The following is a 24,521-nucleotide window of genomic DNA, read 5'->3' as shown; positions in this document are numbered from 1 at the left end:
GTTAAATAACAGAAGTCTCATTAAGTTGGTAGATATCTGCCATTAAGAAATGTGCACTAGATTCTTAACACACACCTGCTGGTTCTAGCAATATGTCCTCTCTTCTGTCCCTTAAGACATTGGGATGCACACTGTAAGCTGACTTTGCATTTTGCTAAATATAAGCAGTTAATTTGTGATCTAAATATAGTAGACTTAGCTCAAGCATAACTGATCTCATTTTCAGCTCTGCTGAATGCACGCTACATTCAGTCTAGCAGTTAGCTTTGTTTTCCCCATTTAGACACCAACAGCATTCCCCAAAGAAATCAAACAGTATCATCACATTTTAAAAGATTTGTAGGAAGCTTTGAAATCTTTCAAATCTTTGAAAGATTTGCCAATTTGCCAGATTAAAATTACAACATTTCAGAAAAAAAACCAAACCAACACAACTAAACAACAAGAACCTATGATTTTACAACCTACTGAACTTTAAAATCTTAATATGTCATTTTCCCTGGTCTGTTAGACTCAAAGAATCAGAAGCAAAAGACGAGGACGGGGTTGGGCAGAACTGCAAGTCTGCAAAGCAGACTCATCTCTGTAACACACACTTTTACATCCCTACCCAATCTCTGATGAACTTTCAGCACAGAGAAGATGTATTGATGTCCTGACAGAGAGACTACTCCCTTGCAGAATTTCATGACAAGGACAAGGTTTACAGCACAGCATGGTAATCTCCTCTGTAATAAAACTGTAATAAAATGAATGAAGAAAACATGTTTTTGCTAGCTAAGAAACGAAGAGAGGCCAATGCCACTCAACAACTGTGGAGAACAAAACATCCTCTTTATGATGACAAGATGCATAGCTACATGGTTACAGCCTGTTAGGTGAAAAAATTGAAGTGTAGGAAATAGCATAGATAAGGAGCGTCTTAAACTGCAGGAGATGAAAAAGGGATATCAGTCCAATAGAGGAAAAATCTATAAGCATAATATCATGGACACTGAAACGAGAGCATTGGCCTCCATCAGTAACACCAGTGTCTGGTCACCAGCTTTGTTCAAAGACTTCATCTGAAGTGCTGAAAAGGACCACTGAGACCAGAATGTAGAAGAATGGTTTTGAGGGAGGTTTCAGTGACGCCCAGACAAGCTAAAAAAAAAAAAAAAAAAAAAGGCTTGTATTATTCTAATTGCCCCCTACCTTCTACAGCTTGGTTTGAGGAAAAAAAAAAATTATTCTGAGCACATCCTAACGTCATCTGTGAGTAATCAAAGGAAAATATCCAGACTCAGTAAATCACCTAGGAAATGCAGCATTCACTCAATGCCAATGTAATGAAATAAGCCCTCTTCATCAATGATTTTAATTGGTCATCACTGTGAGCTAGGATTCCATACAGTTCCAAATCCAGTTCCAGTTAACCAAATCTACATGGCTGTTGCCAGAAGGCTGGAGATACACTTCCTCAAATGCCCCACTTGCAGCCAAATTCAGTAATTACCAACAAATATTAAATTAATGTAAAATTTCCTGTTCTTCTTGCCCAGCCATTGGCACTGCTTTGTTACTCACAATAACCCACACTGACCTGTAACACTCACCTCCTGAGCCATCTGCACTACTGCTATGAATGGTAGTTCATCATCAGTTGCAGACAACAAGTTCTGGTACTTTAAAGATAAATCCATTTGATTGCAAGAACTCTGCCTAAAACTGGATTCGGGAACCTGGAAATTCCAACAGAAACTTTGAGCTGGAGCTGCAAAGGTAGCATTCATTTTATATTGATAATGATGAAATTCAACAAGTTATTTTAGCCCTCTTTACAATAAAGCATTAGCTATTAAAACAGTAAACCAGGAAATACAATAGCATGCTTTCATCATATAATATGAATAAGAAATTGAATATTCTGAGGAATCTTACCCTTGACAGCACTTTTCTAGGCCTTAAAGTAGTGAAGTCTACCACTACAGCAAAGGCTGACACAGTGAAACTATGAAACTACAACTTCTCCATCTTAGACCTAGAACCCCAAAGACATATGCCACGTTTTATCTGGTTTTACCATGACTCCTGCCTGGGTTGTCTATCATAATTACAATTTTCAAGTCTGTTAAAAAAAAAAAAAAAAAAAACAAAACAAAACAAAAAAAAACAAATAACAGTTTTCTATAGTTAGCTTATAATTGGGCAGGTAAACAAAATCATCATAATAGAGCTTTTAATCAATTCTTTTCCAGTTGTATCTGAAGTTAAACTGAAATGCAGAATGTTGGGCATGTTATGAGGTACCCCGAGTACAAAGGAAATAAACATTATTAAAAGAACATGCATTTTGGCATCCAAGATGATAATAACATTTTACAGTTCCTTTGACTTGCTGGAAATAATCAACTCAAAAAGATCAAAGCAACATTAATCAAAGTTTATCTTGTAGTTCTAGGTTAAATTGATAAAGGTAAAATTCCTTGATGAATTACTAGTGGTGCAAATCAAAGTACTTCCTGATCTAAAAACGTTTCTCTCAAAAATTGAAAAGACTCAGGTGCTCCCAAAGCAAACCATACCAATTCATTAGCTTTGTTTTAGCCACAAAAGAAAAACAAAGATCAGTAGTACATAAGCCAGGGTAACAGAACCTTGCTTCCAGCACAAACGTTGTCTAACCTTCTGCTGTGAAATCAAACATGTTCTTGGTTAATGTTATCAGCTCGGTTATTACACTAAAATTAATTTTCACAAAAAAGAAATCTTAAATTTAGGCTTCAAATAAATCTTAAGCAGCAGAGAAATTCTGGGAATACCACTCAGATCTCATATACCCAAAGCAGAACTCTGCCTATGATAAAGCTTGCTTCTAAACTTTAATGACCAGTGTACATGCATGACAATGCGAAGCAGTGGGAATACTGTGAATACAGCCTGTTTACAGAGGACAAAAGAGTGTGTTATAATTAATGGAGCGCTCATTTTGTCATCATTAAAAGCATCTGTGCTAGGATCATTTGGCAATTGATTGAAATCCTCTACTAGCAACTATTACATTTGTTCAACTTTTATTTTCAAAATAAATTAAACCTGCAGTTGAATCTTATTCTGAGTTTAACACAGTAATTTCAGAGGCAAACGTATACAGCATTTATACATATTTTAATTTCTCTGTCTGCTCTGATACAATATATACACTTACATTTCTGCAATAAACATACATTTATAAATACAAGCCTTGTATCAGAGTAGACTCTATCCCTTCATCCAGGTTGTTGATAAAGATTTTGAATAACACTGGAATGGCATTGACCTCTGTGGAAAACAGCTAGTTACAGGTCTCTGAGTCAATGATGACAGCCCTCTGAGCTCTGCCAGTCAGGCAGTTCCCAACCCACCTCACTGTCCACTCATCTATCCCACATTTTCTAAGTTTCATAACAAGGATGTTATGAGAGATGGTGTCAAATGCCTTGCTGAAGTCAAGGTACACAATATCCACTGCTCCCCCTCCAGTCTATCCAGCCAGTGATGGAAGGCTACCAGGTTGGTCAAGCATAGTTTCCCCTTGGTGAACGCATGTTGAACTACTCCTGATGACCTTCTCTTCCAGTTGCTTGGAGAGGGTACCCAGAACAGGCTGTCTCATCACCTTTCCAGGGATACAGGCAAGGCTGACTGGCCTGAAATATCCCACATCCTCCTTCTTGCCCTTTCTGAAGACCGGAGTGACACTGGCTATCCTCCAGTATTCAGGCACCTCTCCTGTTCGCCAAGACCTTTCAAAGATGAGAGAGAGGTTCAGCAATCACCTGTGCCATCTCCTTCAGCACACGTATGTGAATCCCATTGGAGCTCGTGGATTTGCACAAGTAGATTTGGCTAGATGCTCTCTGACCAGATCCTACTCAACCAATGGGAAATCTTCCTTTCCCCTGACTCTCTCTTACCTTCAGGGTCTGGGACTCCTGAGGGCTAGCTTTAGTAATAAAGACTGAAGCAAAGAAGACATTCAGATTCTTCACCTTCTCAGCATCCCCTACTACCAGGGCATCCACCTCAACTAACATCACTTAACTTTTGCAAGTATCCGTTCTTGATTCAGTTGCAATTTGATAGGATTTTAAAGGACTTACTTCTTAACCCCTTTTGGATTTTTTTTACCCTCTATATCTTAACAAGAGGACATTTAATATGAAAGTAGCTTCCTGTTAAACATCAAGTCATCTCTTCAAAGCACAAGGCTACTAAGCTACAAGAAAGAAGCTGATATCTTTCTCTTTGTTCTCTGATGTTGTTTAGTCTTCAAAGAAGTTTCAGCCCCTTTTCCTACCCATGTCCGTCCACTTGAGATAGATATCCAAAACAGAAAAATTCAGTTTGAACTGTTCAAGGCTAGCAAAAAGTTACAGAAAATACAGTGCAAATGGGAAATGCTGGGCAGCATAGACTGTGTTGTCACTTAAGCTAATAGCGTGTCCAAATATTAGCTTTCAAATAGCCAAAGTAACACGTGTGAACAATTTAACAAGCCTGCCAGTGAATTACAAGTCTTTTTCATGGGTTTGGATGAAGAGAGCACACAGCTGTCAGAGGGCTGGAAAGTTACCTGAAAGCAGTAGTTTGCTGCCAAATTGTTCCAGCAAGCACTGACGAGATCCAGTTCTGGGGATGGGTCAGGAATTCTCATAGTCTTCAGTTTTGGCCATTTGAATTCCTTTTTAATTTATCACATATTTATGGCAATTTTCTTCACTGGTATATAACAGTATTTGTTAAATAGATTCAGTAACCATAAATTCCAAATTTACCTGCATGTGGAAGTGTCTGAAAATTTTGCTCATACAAGTAGGGATGGAACATACACCAAATAGAAAGCTACAAAATTTAAATCACATTTTAAACTGTTAAACATTTTTCACCAAGGTACTCTTTGTTCTGTGTGCATGTGTATGTATGTGTATATAAAATAAAGCAGACATTAGCCCAGGTCCTGCAGCTGAACTCCCAAATGCATATCTGAACACGAGGGTGGGCAAGCAGAACTAGAGGAAGTTTGCAAAGAGTGGCAGAAGAATCAGTTCCAGGGTTAGAGGCATTTTCTAACTATTGTGTGCATTATCTGCTGTGTGTCTATTGCCAAGCTCTAGTGCTGCACATTACGTGAAAGACAGCAAGTTTAAATATTCTGTAGCAGCAGTAAGTTAATGGACACTAACATTATTTTTATGAGATATACATAAAATAGCAGGTGCATACCCAAAAAACAACAACAAAAAGCAACCCAAGTTTACTAAGTTTCCAGATGAGCAAGATGTGCTTTAGTCCGTTGTGGCATGACTGGGGACATGCACAGCAGATGCATATTTCTATGAAATGGAAAAACACACTTTATGCAACAGTAATGTCTGCAAATATTATCAGGTCTAAGGCAGAAAATGGAAAAGGTGAGGGATTTAGCATTGTCTTTACTGTTTAACATCATGCCTCTGAAACAGCTAAATTCCAGAGCAGGAAAACAATCATATCTCAGGAAAAAAAAAAAAAAAAAAAAGCACAGCAAACAACACACAGAAGGGAAGTCAGAGAATTGGTCAGTTTGCTGCACACTTTAGTTGGATGGTTTACATTCAAAAATGCAGGAATCTCTGGATACGTTCATGCATCCAAACCCCTTTCTGTGCTGGAAATCTCTAGCAACAGGTTTATTTCCTCCCTTTCCTTGGAATATGACCCCAAAGGGATGTAGCTCTTGCCAAAACAATGTGGGGCACAGGATACACCAGGGGATGGGGGAATTGAGCTCAATTCCCTCAAAACAGAGAGATTTAACACGCTTGTTTGCAAAAACAAAACACAAGCCATCAGGCTTCACACGTCCTCTTGCCACTGTGTATCAGAAAATCAAAGGCATTGGGAATCAGGGTGGCAGCAAGGAGGGGAGAGCCTGACTGGGGCAAGCAAGAGGAGACATTATTTGGGCCCCTCCATCTAGAGCTGAATGCACCCCAATGTTTCTGCTTACCCAGAAGATTTCAAACTCTGTCCACAACACATCCTTCTTGCTAAGTGTTAATCAAGGCTACTACAAAAGCTGTCACTGCTGTTTGATGGATGAAAGCTTGGCTCCTGCTGCAGATTAATGCTGGTAGGCAGCTCAGCATCCCACAGCAGGACAGGGAAAGAATAGGAAGGACATGTGTCATCACAGGATTCCCATGTCAGGTTGTAGGCATCTTCACCTTCTGGCATGCATTAACCCATCACCAAGCTTCAAAAAGTGTTAATAACCTGTTCTGTCAGCAGTCATTATATCACCCCTGGGGCCTTCCTCATGAGTCTACAGCTCCATAGTAACTGCTAGGGAAGTGGCTTTTTGCAGTGTATCACACAGGGTACCTGACACAAAAGAGTGGGATTATTGACCTGGAATATTCACAACAGCTCAAGCTGAGCTTTTTTTGAAGAGCAGGAGATGTAAGCACATGTGTAACAAAGACCACATGCTTAAACTAGAAAATCCCTTCCATTATTTTAACTATCAGGTTGTATTTTACAGCCTTATTTAGATTTATGAGTAGTCGATTCTGTATTTATAACCACTGTAAAAAAACAAGCAAGATTATTGTTTTTGTAAAGCTGATCTCAAACCAAGGCCAAGACAAATACAACTAAAAGCTTTCTAAAAGAAGAGCATTGCTCTAACACCAACAGAACAGCTAGAAAAATGTCTAAAATGAATTAGTCAAGGGAAAGTAGTGTCATTCAAAGAGAAAACTTGGTTCCTTGTCAAGTTTGCCACCTGATCTTCTGTTCAACTTCCTAAGCTAAAGTTCTTCCTTCAGCTGAGCCTGTTCCAAGGACACTGGTAGACAGGTCATTATCTACCCATGGTAGACAGGTAATTATCCTCACCTCCTTCCCTCTGTGTCATTATAGAGGATATAATTTATCACTAGTACCTATGACAAACTTGAGAACTTCATACTCTTCAAAAGCTTTCTGTGGTTAAGCTGTGAGGCTTTGGGGGAAAGGAAAAGCGGATACTCTTGGTTATGCAAGTGCTAGACTGAAGGAGAGGCTGGGTTGAAAGACAGCAAACTGCTCAATGCAAAAATACGTACTTTACATTTGTTCAAGACAAAAAAGAAGTTCTTTCTCTTCTCCACTTGTACTTTGTGAAGGAGGTCATCCTAATATACATTGCCTACACTGACAAAAGCTTCACCAGCCATCTTTCTCTAGTATTCAAAAGGTTAAGAAAAAAAAAGGTGTGCTGAAGTTATGTCAGTTGAAATCTCTTACTGTGGGATTCTGTGATGCTCTGAAGCAGCATTAATAGCTTCTCCCATAGATGCCTCCCATAGGCAATGCTAATGTGTTAAATCTTAATCAGAATCATTATAAAGTCATAAGAACCCCCAGCTGAGAGAGCTGGTACAGACAGCAATCACAATAGCTTAACAACGGAAAGGTTCCCTGAAAAAGCAGTACAGCTGTTTTCTTGGTAATACAGCTACCAAAACTGAACATACACTATGCAAACTGTAACTAAAATTAACTAACTCTCTGAAGTTAAGTAACTCTCTGAATTTCAGGGAAGGAATTTATGAACTTTTAGAAAACCTTTAACTTATTTTGAAGTGCTTCCGAGAACTCTTTCCATTTAGACTCAGTCTCCACTAAACCCATATATCACATAACCTAAAAAACCCATACTGCATAGCAGCGAAGCTGCTACATGCTATAGTGGTTGGGGAAAAAAGGCAGCCATGCCTCCATCAACCTGCTCTTCCATGAGAAGTGGGTTTCACTCACTTGTCTTGTGGTAACACCACTTCCTAGCTCCGGTGCTAACAAGATCGGGGCTCTTTTTCCGCCATATCCAGAAAATTGATAGCAAGAGCTGCTGGGATACAGGGCCTGCTGAAACTAGGAAAGAATGATATTCAAAATGGGAACTTAAATATTCAGGGTGGGTAACAAACTAAAGAATAAGGAGATGCTTAGGAAAGAAGAAGTGGCAGGAAGAAAATCAATCAAGCAGCAGTACAGGCAGAAGAGAATGGAATGGCAAGGAAGAAATGAATGCTGGAGTATTCAAACCACTGGTGAGCATTTCAATGGAGGAGGAGAGTAATGCTTCAATCCTTTCTTTTTAAAATCAGATACTGCCTTTAGGTGGGCTGAAGGACACACTCAGGAAAACGTGAAGAAGGTTGCACTGTACATGGCACTCCTGGTAACCTACAAGAAAAGCCAACTCACAAACCTAACTAAAAATAAAAGTGCAGGTCATTTGTCATTTCCAAGTCAGAAGTCATTCAACTTCTTGCTTAAAGCTGTCCTCGTTTTCTTATAGCAACAGAGAAGCATATATATCCTGAAGAAGCAGCTAAGGCCTCATTACTACACTAGCCAAACAACTCATCATGATGTTTCCATCTTCCACTAGAATTCACATCAGAGACCTGCAATATCTCCAGCTGCAAACTGTAATAGTGATAGATGAGTTATGCTACTGATACTGAAAATCAGAGCATAGCTTGCCTTACTTCATCATTCCTCACATATTTAGCATAGCTTTCCCCTCCTTACCCTTATGATCCACAGAAAGGCAGATAGCTACATTTCTGTGTGCTTTGATGGAAAAACAACAACAAAAAACCTGTCAGCTGTTTGCCTTTATTTAATTGCCTTTATTGCCTTAAAGATTCAAGAACTTTTCAGAAAAGAAGAAAAAAAAGGAAAAGGAAAAAGGACTCCTCCAAAAGCAAAACACTGCACTATTTTCAAGCCAGAAGGCACAGTCTGATTAGGCCACTTAAATAATGGAATGGATTTTACTTTTACCAATGGACTCTTTGACATGCAAACCTATGTCACTCTTTAAGAAGTAAGATTAATGTTAACAATGTTTATGCATGAAAGTTTGGACACTAACCTCTCAGAAAACAGTAGGTTTTCTTGTACTTTTATGTAAGGAAGATCACTTAATTGCTTCTTGGGATGAAAAAGCAAAATGGTCTTTTTTCTTTTAATCTAGAACATATTGCAATAACTGCATTACTGCACTAGCATTTTTTAAGAAGCTACTTAGTGAAAAAGCAGTCACCCAGCAGTTGCCCATCTGTCTTGGAACTCAGAAGTGAAAGTTGCTTGTTACTACAGACAGCCATATGCAGCAGGAAGGCCAGAGGATTCACAACTCTTACAAGCAAAGTCCCCAGTGGATTAAGATCTATTCTTGTCCTTAAAGGATGAATGCATAGATAAATACCAGTGCTTCCATAAACTCTATACAGTTTTATAAGAGCAGAGTAAAATGAGCCAGTTGCAGAGGTTTTTTCTGTTTCCTTCTACAGAAATACGAAATCTCTATCATTCTTCTTTTACAAGAGCTTTGCAACCTGCACACGTGCCTTGCTGAATTAGCAATGGTACTGTCTGGAAAACATTTGCAATTAAATTCATATAGTGTAAGAAAAAACACAGCCCATTGTTCCTAAAAAACCTATTTGTGGGTCTCCAAAATACCAGCCAATGGATGCAGATCTTATTGAACAGAAAGACAGAAAAAAAAAAAAAAAGAGCAGAGTAGGCTTGAACCAAACTTTCTGCCTTCCAAAGAGGAATTGCTGAAGGGTGGGCTGCAAAGTTAGTTTTAAGGCTAACTGTCAAAGAAATGTGGAAGAGCACCAGGTTATTCTATTCAACTGTTATTTTAGAATCCCTTTGCTAATAAAGATGTTAGAATGGAAACTGAATCTGAATCAAGTTTGAAACATTTAACTAAGCACACTAAAAGAATAATTCTCTGAGAATTAAACCAACTAAGAAATAAGATGCATAAGGAGGGAGGGCATTCTTCCCCAAAGTTTTGCACGTATCCTCATCCATACGGTTTCCAGTGGAAAGGCAGACACCTAAACTGGAACAGCCATCTTCCACTCATGCCTCTGAGAAAGACTGAGTTCTGTATAATGTACATTTTCCTTAGCTGACACTTTGTGACATGTTTTTATAAGAGTATTTAGCAGTTTCCAAAACTGAACACAAATATCTCTATCATGACTCGCATGCTTTGGAGGACTGATATGAGGATTCTAAGTTAACTATATACTACCACCAATATAGTAATGGCTTCTAATAATCTATCATTAGAAATATGATGTTTGAAGGACAGCAGATGCATATTCAAGTGAGCAAAACCATGCCATTCCTTTACTCCTCAGCATGACAAGTCTATTTCCAAAGCATATTTGCCTCCACACAAAGACTCTGCTTTTTATGTAGCTTTTCAGAGAGTTCCCAGAGGAAACAAAATCCTGAAGAAGAGTGTACTAAAGGTGATTTTAGGACAAGAGTGCACAAGAAGAGGCTTAACACATCTTATCACTGGCTTAAGAAAGACCAATTTCTTCTTGCAAGAAACAGGATTGCCAGCCATGAGAAGCGCACTTGGATTGACACTTAGAATCCCAGATCCTACCAAGGTGTTTGTGCATGCTGGAGTAAATTCAGTTGCAGCAGTCACTTGTGACTGCTTACCAAGATATTCATCTTAGTAACACTATCAAATTAAAAACAGAGAGCTGAAAAATGAGTCTGTTCCTATTAAAGATTCAATTTCACACTGACTAAGAAAACTCTTCTACAACAAAACAGCTCTCGCAGAGCAGTATCTCACTGTATATAATTTTAGTTTCTATTTTAATAGAACCATTTAGAAAAATTAATGGTTCAAAGCTTGCATCACTATATTTGACAAGAAGAGGGGAAAGTATACTTCAGCTATTTCATCTGTTTCTGGAAGTTTAATTTTATATAATTCCCCCAACTCTGTATCTTAAGTACATATCTGAATAGAACAACAAAATGCTGAGGCCATGAATTCCACAAAGGAAGAACACAGTTTAAGGCTGACAAAGTTTTTTTCCCCTCAGCAGGACTGCTCCCACAGTACATCTCTTGTCACTTGTTACTCTGAAGGAATCAGCACATCATGGACTGAAACAGTACCTCTGAGGATGGAAGGAGGATATTCCATTCAGTAAAAACAACTAAGTTCCCTACTATACCTTTAAAAGATTCACATTACCCGATAATTAACCAGAAAAAAAAAAAAAAAAAAAAAAATCTATCAATGTACCCCATTCAGCTGGTTTCTGTTACATAGTTCACTTTATTTCTTTTAAAAGAACAAAATATTTAGAAATTAAGTGTAAATAAAGCAATCTCAGCTGTGATTTCTGAAAGAGACAGAACTTTAAATCAAAATAAGGAGGAGCTATTTGTCTTCTTAAAGGAAAACCAACCATTTCATCTGACTACAGTGAAAATCTGAACCACCTCTACACAAAGTTTTTATTTTGCAGGACAGGTGAAACGAAACCTGGATCATCTGTGCTAGGACAGAGTGAACAGGATTGAAAGCTATGCTGGTTGAATTTTAATTACTACAGAGAGTCAGTAAAACAACAGTAACATATAGTTGTTTTACAGCAATGTGGGAAAGGAAAAATCAAAAGAGAAACTGTTTTCCTCATAATATATCCTTTTCTTCACTGATAGACCTTCTCTGAGCATATGGGACTATTTCTAGCAATTGTAAAGCTAGAATTGGTGCTGTTTTCATATGTTGTCAATCAGCATTCAAGTTATGTTGGGCTGTTCCTATTCAGAGATGTTAATCCCCTCACCTCCCTTTCTTTTCACCCCTTCTGTATGTCATCTCTCCTACCTCCTTCACTGCAGCTTTTATCACATTTAGCCTCTAGCACCTGATCCAGGACGCTGCACCTGCAGGCATTGGGCACCCATTCATTAACAGTTCCTGTACAGTCCCCATGAGAGCTGAAAGAAAAAAGAAAAATAGCAGTATTTTGCTTCCCTTGCTTCCTCAGTGGAGCAGAAGCTGTTTGCCTCACTCTCCTCATGTTTTTTCACTGAGACAAATCCAGTACCAAGTCTGTGTATCCCTCTGGTGCAAACACCATGATCTTGCTGCCCAATTATATTTTTTCTGATTTCCTTGTCTCAAGGATAAACAATACAACAGGATCTAAAAGACTCACTCAAAGTCATGTTTGTTTATTACAGTCATTTTAAACATAGGTTGAATAAATAAAAAAATAAACAAGAACATTTGTATTCTCCAGTGTATGCTATGCGCTTCATTGGTCTTGGATTTGGACTCAGTGATCCTTGTGGAAACCTTCCAACTCAGGATATTCTATGATCTCCAAGCGTGACACTGCCAGAGCTACACAGAGCTCAGGTAAGGAAAAGCTCTAGAGCCTCAGCTTAACAGCAATTCCCCCAAGACAAAAAAAAAAAAAAACAAAAACCAACAAACAAAGAAAAAACATAAAGGCATAAGCCCCTGTGCCTCCTACCCACAGTGCTATCTGTCAGCACTCTCTCTGAAAGTCAGAGAGTAAGGAGTCTGCCTTCAGCCACACCATCTCTAAGCTGGCCCTGAACCTTAGCACTTACACCTCCTGCAGAGAGAATACTCAGGGCCCTACAGCACTCTACTGTGAGTTGTGTGTTGTGCTCATTACAATTAAAGACTAACAGCAACAGGAATCCAAGTACCCAGCTAATGAACAGGACAGTGTTTTTGGTCACTGAATACGAGCCATCCAGTTAGCTGAGCCTCTGAGTCCCTGCCAGCACTCTGTGGTCTGAAACACAATAAAGCTAATGAAAGTTAGGCTAGTGCCTCACAATTTTTTATTTTTTAAATAACTTTTCCTCTAAAATACAACAAATGGGCCCTGCTGTTAAACAACCTCTCACTTCCCCTACAACAGAAGGATCTTTTGGAGAAATGAACGAAAGAATTTTCCATATCAGCTAATACAACTGAAGAGATTGTCCCACAGCCCTAAACCAGCTACTTCTAGTCTAAAGCTATTTCTGAGGAATGCTTAAAGGGAAAGCCTTATACTTTTTCTAGGAACAAAATAAAAGTGTGACAAGGCTAAGGAGGAATAATGAAGTCACTATCATTTCCATTTCATCCACTGATTACTTGCCCATAGGCTGCTTCTTTGAGAAATAATGATTTTTCATGCTAGCTATAGCAAACAGGATGGCATACAGGACTGACATGGAACAGAGAAAGCATACTTCCCCACTCAAGTGTTTCAATGCGACAGTTAGGTTTGCCAGATTCAGTATCTTATTGTTGAATGAACATACAGCATGAGGTACACAGTGGTACACTCCTTTAAGTATTCTATGCAGTAATCTTTGTGGCAAAAGAGACCAGTTGACATCAAACTAAGTTAAACTTCATTTAAAACTGATAAACATTAGAAAATTGGAAATGCAAATACCTTAACACAATTAAGGCAGTGAATAAACTTATTTCCCCATTGTGTATTCAAGTATGGTATTTCCTAGACAGAAGAAAAGAAGACTGTCTTCAAATTCATAAATCCTATATATCCAGGACTTCTGTCCGTTTTTACGTGATGCTTTAAATTGCCACACTCTTGTTCAATCCTTGCCAGGATTATAAATTGAGTCAGCAAAGAATGTTTCCTCCTCCAAGCTACTCCAAGGTAGTAAAGATCAGCAGCAAAATAGATTAAAGACAGTTTAAAAGAGACTAAACACAAAGATGATGTTATTTTCATTACATTAGATATCAGTGTCTGCCATAGCAGCTTATTTTGTATGTTAACATAAATAGAATACAAATCAACAACTCCAGTTCCTCAAGAAAGTAATATGGAGTGTACAGCTTATGTAATGTTTTTCTTACTGCCTGTTCTGGTTTAGAAAACAAGTGATAAAATTCTTCTGATATTAGAGCAGCCATTGCAACAGTAGTCACAAAACCAAGCTTCCCTCTACCAGTTTTTGCAGAGCAACACTGGCATCCAGTGGTCAATGAGTAAATGCAGCCTCAGTGACTATATTCTGGAGAGAAGGCTTGTTTTTACACATAAGATAAGCTGAATCTACAACCTCAAAGTACATACAATGGAAACATTCCATTTCTCATAGCCACCTATCAATTCCATTGTTTGGTTACCAAAACTAGTTTTCAGCAGACTTCAAGGAAATTATTACATTGAATCACACATTTTGTATCTGTTGTACATTTACAAGAGGAATATATTCAGGCTTTTAAACATCAAGGAGGATAGCTTGTGCCTTTGGACTTCTTTTGGTTTTACTCCTTCACCTCTGATACTTTCAACAGCTCAGTGCTTTCCCCATGTCCATCATTATTCCACTCCCAACTGAAACAACATTAAGATGTATTCAAACAGTGTTGTATTGTATGGCTCCCACACCACTTCCATTTATATTAGCAATCATGAGACTTTAAAAGCAGTGTAAGAATGTTCTAGTTATATGATTTAAATACTCAGAAAATTGCAAACCACAAGTTATCCAGGCAGCATTTGTTTCCTGAAGGACCAAAGAGGAAAAAGAAGCCCAACAGCCAGATGTGCCATGCCCATCCCTTACTTTGTAAACTGTCAGCTCATGCTGGTGATCTGCAAACCAAGCTGAGTGCCAACAGGCTCATCAGCTCAATAGCAAGAACAGTTGTGAGCAACTACCCATCTCCAAAGGCAGCTCATAACTAATTTCAGCAGCAGAAGCAACACAATTGGTTTCAGTAGCAAAGATCCCACTGGACCTGAGGAGGATTTCTTATATGAGAACTTTAGCCTCCCTCTAGCACTTCCCTGCCATGAGAGAAAAAAGGAGTGCATCAGGATGATCCCAGCAGACTGAAACCTTAGCCAAAGCAGAAACCAGGCAAGTGAACTCATCCCATCTCAGAGCTCTGGAAGCACTCATCAGATTGAGTGTGGCTCAATATCAGCTGCAACACCAGCCCTTCTAGCTAACTCTGCATTCACACTGTGAACCAATCTAACATACCATGAGTACGACGACAAAAAGAAGACAGTGACTGTGCCTTCAAATGGGATACTGGCACTATGGAGTAACAGCAGGTAATAAAGAAGGAAAATTGTCTCACCCTTTCCAACAAGCAGTAGCAGCTCAAGAGGAGAGAAATAGCTATCCCAGACTGATGCTATTCCGTCAGCTGCCAACCCTTAAATGAGGGTGAGGAGGGGTGGATCCTGACTCTATCCTTTCTAGTCACTTAGGTACACTGCTTGCACCTGAGTTCCCTGGGTTAGCCATGTCTTCTCACCTGATGCTCAACCACTCGTTCAGGCTGTGACCTGGTGATTTCATTACACCAAGGATGAAGAAGCAGCAACCTTCAGCTTGTTCAGCAGAGTTCAGAAGAAATACAGAGAGGTCTGTCAGCTCCATGCCCATTTCTGTTCTGGATGCCACAGCATCTGTATTACCTGGAGTATTCCCAACGTTTAAGCCCCACATGACTGTCAGCAATGAAGAGTCAATTATTAAAATAAATAAATAAATAAATAAGAAAAAGAAAAAAAGAAAAAAAAAGCTTGTCAATAAGATGTGAAAGCAATGCCAAATCAAGAGAACAGAGATGAGCTAAATTTTACATGGCTGTAATGGGAGTCAGACACTGGAAAGAATCCCTGCCAACTCTGAGCTCACTGAACACAAATATCTGAGTTTAATGAAGATGACAGGAATTCCCAATGGCTGTAGAGGTGGTGAGACATCTCCAGCACAGGGAGAACCACCACTGACAGCTCCCACGTCATCTCACCAGAACATAACACAACAGTTTTTGAAACAAAGGCTAAAAAGCCTGAACAAATAAGTAGTTATACATTTATCTGTTTTCTAACGCTTACAGAATTTTCACACTTCTCCTCCACATTCCACCAAAATTCAAAGATGGAAACCCAACACCAAATAAGTTCCAAAATTTACTAAGAAACTAGATATCTTTAAGGTTTTTTCTAATCCAAGCCATTCTAAGATCTTTGAAGTCTGTTTTTTTCTCCACATACAGCACTTTGTCACATGCTATTGCTATATACAGCACGGTGCATTTAAGGATTGATCTACTTATCTGACTCAGAAGTCAGACTTATGCTGTTATACAGAGGACAGAGATATACATAGAGAAGAACAAAAATACTGGTGACAAAAAAAAAAAAAAAAAAAACCACTGGTGAATTCGGTATTGATTCTCTCAAGTCTCTCCAATTCAGACGCACCCTGGATTCTCAGAGTCTCCTTAATGTCCATCTTATTTGATGATACCAATGCAAGTCAGTATGATTTATCGTGAGTACTGCTTTCTCAAACACAAGTCTCAGCCATCAAAGTTAAGCAGTTTCTCAAAGAGCACAGCACATTTATGTTGCAGGAGAAAAACAACACAACAACGCCTGATCTACCTAAATGGAAAAAAAAAAACAAACAACTATATCTTCAATGTTAGTTTCACTCATGGAAGAAACAGGTCCTTAGGAAGACAAATAAAAACATCAGAAATCTGTGTTATGCTGAATAGTTGGACAAATTGCTTCTCACTTCTAGAGGCTTGGACACCTCCTCTTGTTTTGAGTTGACAGTTCAATACAGCTCTGTTTGTTACTTCTGTTGAATGCCTGCCCCACAACGTCTGCTGTTAATTAAGCCTAGGAAATACAACACCAGAAGAACAATAAACAGAAGCAGATGATTATATGTGTGAAAGAGGAAAGAGACACAGACTCAGGGAGATTTTCTACTGACAGTGAGAAGTACCATGCTAGACCACACCACAAGCATGCAGCCAAGTGGCTCCATTCAAGATAAGTATATCCCCTTCCTTTTTGTCCCGAACTTGAAGAGAATATGAGCACATCATTACATACACAATACTTTCAGAGAGCTTTCCCAGCATGTACACTGGTAGCAGTTTTGCCCGCTCAAAGCTTTGCTTCTTTATAAATTTTATTTCCAGTGCAGAACCCCTATATGCCATGCTGCAATCTCGTAAGTGCCTTGGCTAAGTTAGATAATTGTTTGTCAATGAACTACACACAGCTCCTGCTGGTTTGAGTTTGCAAGCAGACTGACTTCACATTTTCAATTCATTATAATGTCATGGTATATTGATTCAGTTTGCTCCACGGCACACACCTTATTCACAGACTGAAGAGATGGACTGGATCACTTGGTGCAGATCAGGGCAGAAATACACCCCGTGCTCACAAAATGGTTTATTTTGTGTATTTTTAATTAAAACAAACAAAAACCTTTTACACTGATTGGTAAAGTACCTATAAGCTTGCCGTTTTTCCTAAATCAATGCATCTTCATAACATAGCCTGACATATACCAACAGAATGATCAGCTAGTGATTGTTTAGCCACTTCATTTCTAAGGAAGGACTTCAGTAAACTGTAATGACAGCCAACAGTAACAAGATGTAGGTGTTCTTCTTGAAGCATTGAATTCCCTGCATTTTTCTGATACCTCTGAGAAGCAAATCCATTTGGAAGCCTTTCCAATTCTCAAGTTCTAATGAACAGACAATATATATCGCCTCTAGAAAAGTCAATTAGAATAACATACAATTAGCCATCAACTAAAACAACAGTTCATAGATGACTGTGACCTCTCTTCAGTATGCTTCAAGCATCATTTCCAAAATAATAGCTTTATACCTTGACATTACAACTACAGAGCCTGTCTCTTTGTACCTTGTCTGGATCCATAGGAAGAGATACATACAACTAGTACATGCTATTGAAATTTTACAGAATATTAAGCTGCATCAGTAACCCTTCTGAACCAAATCATGTCAAGTCAGTGAATCTCAAGCACTTTGGGACCAGTTGAAATTCTCCCTACATATTGTTATTCCAGATGATAGGCCAGTGAATGATTTCCCCAATGACTGTTCTTCAGAAATCATCAAGAATATCTCAGCTTTGAGCCTTACTGCAAAAATACAGCGCTGACTTACTTGAACTGGTAGTGTTGTCCAAGCTGTGCAGTTGCAGAACATGAAAACAAACAAAATGGTTGGACTTGAAAAAGGCTTCTTCCATCTACATTGTAATTGAGCTCCCAAGGAAGGAGACCTAGAAGAAAAGAGAGGCAAAGATTATTAGCCTACAGACAAGGTCAGATTCAATCTCTACTTGCTGTCATTGTTAGAGGAGGAATTTGCCAGCACAGCACAAAAGCATCTCAAAGCAGTCTACAAGTTGTATCACTCCAGCAAATGACATTTTGCTTTTCTGTTTCAGAAATGCAGTAATGGGAAAGGAGCTAATATCCAACACCCATATAACTGAGCTGAAAGATTTCCAATATGCCACCAAGATGCACAGCAGCAAAAGTAATCAGACTGCTTGCTTTTGGAGAGTAGTGCCACCAGCTCCCATAACAGAACTTTAATTTTACCTCTAGAGTATGGTTTTCTTTTAAGAATAAAATAATGTTTAGCATAAAAGTAAATATCACATTACAAGTCCAGCTATGTAAAGCATACCCAGTCATATAAATTATGAAGCACCATAGCGCTGTTTCCCTTTAAATAAATGACCTCAACTCGTGACTGGGACTGTAATTAATTTTTTTTTCTTCCAACAGTTTGAAAAATATATCCAGTGCTGGGCTCCCCCTGTGTAGTCTCAAACACAATTAGTAGAACTCTCACTTTAATTAAAGTCTTTCCTTCTTTACTTTTATTAGTACTTACCACACCCTGCCAGCTATTTGAATGTTGTGAAAGCCAGTTTTATGTAGACTGGCAGGGTCTCCTCCTTCAGCCCATCAGAAGAAAGAAAAAAGGTTTTTCAACACAAGACTTGCAATTTTTTCCATACGCTGACTTCAGAAAACAGCTTGCAAATAGTTCAGTGGACTTATTAGGGGCATATTTTTGATCCAAGAAGGCTGAGGCACAAGATCTGCTAGCTAGGTGATACTGCACACTGCCACATTTACATTGCTACCTGTACCCAAGTGCTGTCACTTCAGCAGGTAGATTATATTTCTGTTTAAAGATACTGTAATTTCCCAGTTTTACTTTTGATAGCATGTCCCATCAGTTCTTCCACACGAACAGAGAGAGGTATTTCTCTACACAGAATATTCTGGTTGCCAGCTCTCCTCTCTACACATGCACAGTCCTGCTGGATGCATGTTTGTCGGTAAACCACACAAATGGGAAAGTATTATAGCTAGAAGTTGTGAGAACAGAGGAAGCTTGTAGTTCCAAGTGGTTTCAGTGTTTTATGATATAAATTAATATATCGGCTTTTTCACTACTTTTTTTCAAAGAAGGGAAGGCATAAAAGTAACATTTTTCTTAGTGGTTATATGATCAAAATAAAGGTATAGTAATAAAAAGCTGTCAAGAAGTCAAAAGCTTACATTTTTATTTTAAAAACTACATGGAAAAACATGTAGTTTCCTGTTCATTGGTTCCTGCCACAGGCTACAGAAAGCTCAGTTCTGCTAATCAGCACCCATGAAGAACCTCCCATAGCCACCTCAGGGACTAAGAATCACAGAACCATTAAGGTTGGAAAAGATCTCTAAGATCACCTAGTCCTACCATCAACCCATCGTCACCATGCCCATTAAACCATGTCAACAGGTGCCACATCTACATGTTCCTTGAACACCTCCAAGCATGACAACTCCATCACTTCCCCGGTCAGCCTTTAATGTATTAATCTCCTTTTCTATCCATCCATGATACTGATAGTTGTAATTCTATTACATGCAAATTATACTCACCACTTCAGAGATCGCGATGTTAAAGACCTCTGCTCTGTAGCAAGCCAATGAAGCAGACTTAAGAAAATAATTGGACACTCCAAGGTAGAACACAGAATCACCTTGTACTGGCATAACAAAAGGAGCTTGCACAAAGGGAGGGTCAGTGTGATTTCCTATTGGATAGACTGTAGACAGAGTTATTAAGGAGTATTTCTACTGTACATTTGTATTTGCCAGAATGCACTAGCAGCAGTTGAGAAGAAGGAATTCTGGTTCTATCTTCTTTACCTAAATAAAAAGTTAACGTTAAATAGAACCTGAAGCTAGCAACAGAATTTGTTATATGCCCTGAAAATTAGCAAATTGAAGTTATTTCGGAAAAATACAGTATCACAGAAAACGTGGCTTCCATCTTTCCAAATTTGAATTTGAGCAGTCAAGTGAGTATTCTGAACTGCTACCATGAGTGAGAATAACTCATATAACCTCTAAAATACAGTTCTCTTGTTGCAAAGACATACTTGTTAATTTAATTCTAAGAATGACAATTAAGGAAAATCTTCAGAAACTCCCTCCAGAACTCCAAAGAACTAAAGTAGTTTAGGAGTGAGACTCAAAGGAACTACCTAATTCAACAAAGTTTAGAGTTGAAAAGACAACGCAAAACCATTAAGAATCATCCTGTTCCAAGGAACACCAAAGATCAATAACTTCCTTACCTGACTCATCTGTTATCTCATCATGGGTGTCAGGGTGTTAAAGCTTAACATGTGAATTCTAAGTTCTAGTCATGGTAGCTGATAAACAATTGCTAAATACTCCTAAGATGTGTATATCTTGCTTACAGAGTTTTTGTTTGTTTGGGTTTTGTTTGTTCTTGTGTATGGTAAAGAGTTTCTTGAACAAAATAACCAGAGGGAGAGTTTCAGCTGTAACTCCAGCATATCTTTCCAAAATGGAGCTACTTCTCAGAAATAGGAAATAAAAGCCTTGTCCAGAGATGCATCCTCCCAGACATCATCAACAGAAGTTCCTCCTGGAGCAGTCCAAGACCTCTAGAAATAGGCTCCATTAAAGGAAATTAAAAGTAGGAACATACCCCATTTTCTGTGTAAATTTTTCCTGTGGTTAAACTTTTAAGCCTAATTTAAACTTCGGTAAAAACAAGTGGGTTACCACTTCCTTCTGCCCTCCCACCACTTAGACTTATGTTGCAGGACTAAGAACTTCGTTCACAGTAATATTGGCTAATTCCTATTTTAATACATTTTTGTTATTACTATCTTCAAGAATATTTTATCTACACAGAGCTCTGTTCACCACTCCAGTTCCCATACTTGGAAATACTCTGGAGCCTACAGAGGTTCGCTTTCCACCTGGAAAGCTCAGAGGCTGATTACAGAGAAGACAGAAAAACGGGTTTCAGTGGAGCTGTCTGCATTGTCTCACTCTGCCAATTTGACTGTTACAAATGGTCACACTGGCTCAGGTGCAAAGGTATGATGTTGATCATAGCATAGACTGAGCTTCAGAATGTCAGTCCCACTTGCCTTCAAATTGCTACTGCTGGAAGCTGGGTGGAGTGAGCAACCACGGAGAAAGCTAAAGTTGTAAGCAACCAATATCATCAAGCCTTACAAATCATTATATCTAAGATTAGTAATCTTTTCCATATTATGGCCTTAAGAATGGCCAACTGTTCCACAGATCATTTTTTACTTGCTAAAACAGGTGCCATTACTTGGTGCTGGAACTGTTACAGCAGGTTGGGTGGCCTACTTGGTATTGCAAATCAGCAAATTGGAACTTTTTTTATTTTATTAATGCACACGTCATTTGGTTGCTGAGCAAGAAATAACCTTTTCTCCATTCTTCCAATTCAAATTTATGTCAGTGACATAAAGAAACCACTGACCTTAAAGCTATCTTGCCAAGCACTCAGTGTGCTAAAAAGTTACTTCTGAAATTCAAATAAGATGTGAACATTTGTCCTGATAGCAGAAGTCCAGAGCATCTAAAACTCTACAGCAGGCAGTTTGTTTCTTTGAAGACTTTTTCTCTTCAAACACAAGATTTAAAGAGATGCTTAAGGTGACAGCTCTAAGACTAAATATAGCAAAATTTGTAAGACTAAATATAGCAAAGTTTGTAAAAATGGAGAATACCACCCTCTTAAGAGCTGCAAGTGTGGTAGGATACATTGAAAGACCAGAGAAAACTGAGTTCTGAATCACATCAGCCTTCCCAACAGGAGGATTTGAAATGCTGACACATTATACAGGAACATAGTAAGTATAATATGCATACAAGAAACACTTTAATAATATGAAAGTAGCTTATTACCAGGTAAACAAAGAAGCAAACGAGGGAGAAAATTCTATTTAAAAAGAGGAAAGCCACATTTCAGAGAAACGTAGGCAGTGCCTTTTGGGACTTCTCAAACACTCACAGAATGCTTTTATTAAAGGCATATAATTAGTTCCCTTCAAATTACTGTAGTTTTAAAAAGTGGAGGAATGACTACTGGAGGAGACAAAAATTATAGACCATTCTTTTTTTTAAGTCTGAGATTTCTATTGTAAGTTTCATTCAGCTCAGTCATCAAGCACAAATCTTTACAACAGACAAAGATAATAGTCTGAATCGATTTATGCCTACCCAAGACACTTATTATGGTATTAATCCCAGTCATGTGCTCATTAATCAGATGCTCTAAGAAAACAGCATCTGATCAGATATAGTATTTGGACCACCTACACTCAGCCTTCCTCGGGAAACACAGTCACAAAAAAAAGATACAAGCAGAACACAATGGATGAAAAGCAAAGAGCTGAACATGACAGTAAAGTCTTGTGAAACCAATATATAGTTTATGCTATTGTAGCAGAACTACCACTAATGCAAAGCAGGGGGAAAAAAATTACATTTTTACATGGCAGGAGAGCACTTGTCTATCATCAAATTGAGCAAAAGAAAGCTCATCAGTCAGTTTCAGTTGTTAATAATATTTAAAAAGAACAACAACAACAACCACCTGTGTGGTCTAACTCCAAACTCCACAAATACAGAATGAATAAATCCCTTTAGAGGACTAGACCTTTTTTTTCTTTTTTCCCCCTCCCCAACAAAAGAAAAATTACCTCTTCCCAAAAGACTAGAGCTAGAGCTCTTCTTCCTCAGTGGCCTTCACTGCTAGAAATCAGATCATATATGTAGAAATAAAGTAAATATTTTAATAACTTCAAAAATCATGTCGCTGAGGAAGTCCTTTTACCAGTCTTTAAGGGATGAAATTATTAGGGCAATTAATTACATGATGCTCCTGAGAGGTACCTGAGAGGTTACCTCAAAGGGGTAAGACCTTGATCTGCTAACCCATGAGCAGTCTGACACACCCTTCCTGCAATATAATTCCACAGTCAAAATTATTTTGGAACAATTAATTGCATGATACAAGAGATGGTTCTTAACCTTAACAAGAATCAGTTCCTTCAAGGAGTTTATCTCTAAAAATATTTTCTCAAGAAAATATTATTATTATTTTAAAGAAGGGCTAGATCCTTGGACACCAGTAGTCTTTAATAATTGGCAGGAAAAAAAAATTGTTAACAAGGTTTGGAGGTATGCATCTGCAGAATAAAACAAACTAAGAATTGTGGCCAGGAACTCTTGGCAACAGAACTGCTGAGACTATTAATTATAACTTTTGTTTTTATTGGCAGAAGCTGCTAAAATGTTAAAATGTATGTGCACTTTGATATCATGGGGAGCAAAGGGAATGATGCCAACTTCAACTCTGTCCAGCCTAAAATTATGTTTCAGAAGAAAGAAAAGCACTTATCCACAGATAGTGCAGGAACTGCATTCAGTTTAAGACTGATCATTGAAAAGAAATCACTAGTATTGCAAATTCAGCTATTCTAACTGGCAGGTTAGTATTGGTTTCCGCCACCTCTCCTTTCAAGTTCTAATATTTTTCAGTGTTAAACAACTTCTAGATTTTCAGCCAAAAGTATCAAAACCCAGTGGTTTCAAGAGGACTGTTTCTACTTTTCCACTGCATAGTTTTTGAGAAATATTGGAGAGTACTTAAGATAACCACTGTCATTTGTACATAATAAACATCCTTTTTTCTTTTGTTTAATAAAACATCTCAATCATTCCACCCTTTGTTATTATGACAGGGATGCCTGTTGGAATGGAGCAAGGCTGAATATACAATCTTTGGAATGCACATGACATTACCCCTACCTTCAGTTACCTTCTGTAAGAAATGCTTATGTGCAGTACAGGATAAACTAGCTATTGGATAAATGCCAGTAAAATTAAGAAGAGGCATGTGTGAGTTGGAAGACTGGGATGGAAAATGGAAAAGAAGGTGAGATCTCAGATGGAGACAAAGAAACCATCTCGTCAGCTGTGAGAACCAACTGTTAACTCCTCACAGATTATTTTCCAGAGACAGCTTGTTTTTAATCACTGGCATCATTAGAACATTTCTTTTACCATTCAAGTTTCTTTTCTTTTTATACCATTTTTACCAGCAATTTTACTAGAGATTCTTTTTAAAAAAGATGATATCCTGACCCAACCCTGAAGACTGAGGTCTTTTTCCTCAACAAAAACATGACAAGGAAGCATGGGTTTCTATAATTTGCCTCCAGTTATGTTTGAAGCCAACAAATATAGAATCTGTTATAGAAAAAAAAATACACCTTTCCAAATTTTACTTTTGGAATGTCAAACATCACTTCAAAACTCAATCGGTGTCATAAATTTTGGAAGCAGCAGGCCAACTTTCTCCATCAGCACTGAGCTTAGGAGCCATAAGCAATATTAACAGAATCAAAAGCAGAACTGAAGCTGATGTA

The 24,521-nt window shown here is 38.3% G+C and overlaps 1 protein-coding gene across 43 annotated transcripts in view; it reads right to left on the bottom strand.

The window, feature by feature from the left end:
• FBXL7 (F-box and leucine rich repeat protein 7) overlaps positions 1–24,521 on the bottom strand; it is a 312,912-nt gene that overhangs the window by 217,740 nt on the left and 70,651 nt on the right. For 20 of the 43 annotated variants that reach the window (XR_006171501.1, XR_006171499.1, XR_006171500.1 and 17 more), the window contains exons 1-2: positions 17,882–17,967; positions 1,596–1,721 (exon numbers count right to left, since the gene is read on the bottom strand). The exons of 1 other annotated variant lie outside the window; for it this stretch is intronic. Coding sequence is in view for 15 of the 42 variants with exons in the window: in XM_042834860.1 (XP_042690794.1) it covers positions 17,882–17,966 (85 nt within the window). In the remaining 27 variants the exon portion in view is untranslated. Of the gene's footprint in view, positions 1–993; positions 1,144–1,582; positions 1,722–11,728; positions 11,842–15,181; positions 15,378–17,881; positions 18,000–18,622; positions 18,687–19,668; positions 19,836–24,521 lie in introns of those variants that run through there. 22 more of the 43 variants (XM_042834876.1, XM_042834870.1, XM_042834884.1 and 19 more) reach the window with 10 other exon arrangements.

Source organism: Centrocercus urophasianus, unplaced genomic scaffold (assembly GCF_019232065.1).
Source record: "Centrocercus urophasianus isolate 14NV4802_14NV808 unplaced genomic scaffold, USGS_Curo_1.0 seq_11, whole genome shotgun sequence".
Taxonomy (NCBI): domain Eukaryota; kingdom Metazoa; phylum Chordata; class Aves; order Galliformes; family Phasianidae; genus Centrocercus; species Centrocercus urophasianus.
The sequence above is the reverse complement of the archived record's forward strand: the minus strand, read 5'-3'. Positions and strand labels throughout refer to the sequence as shown.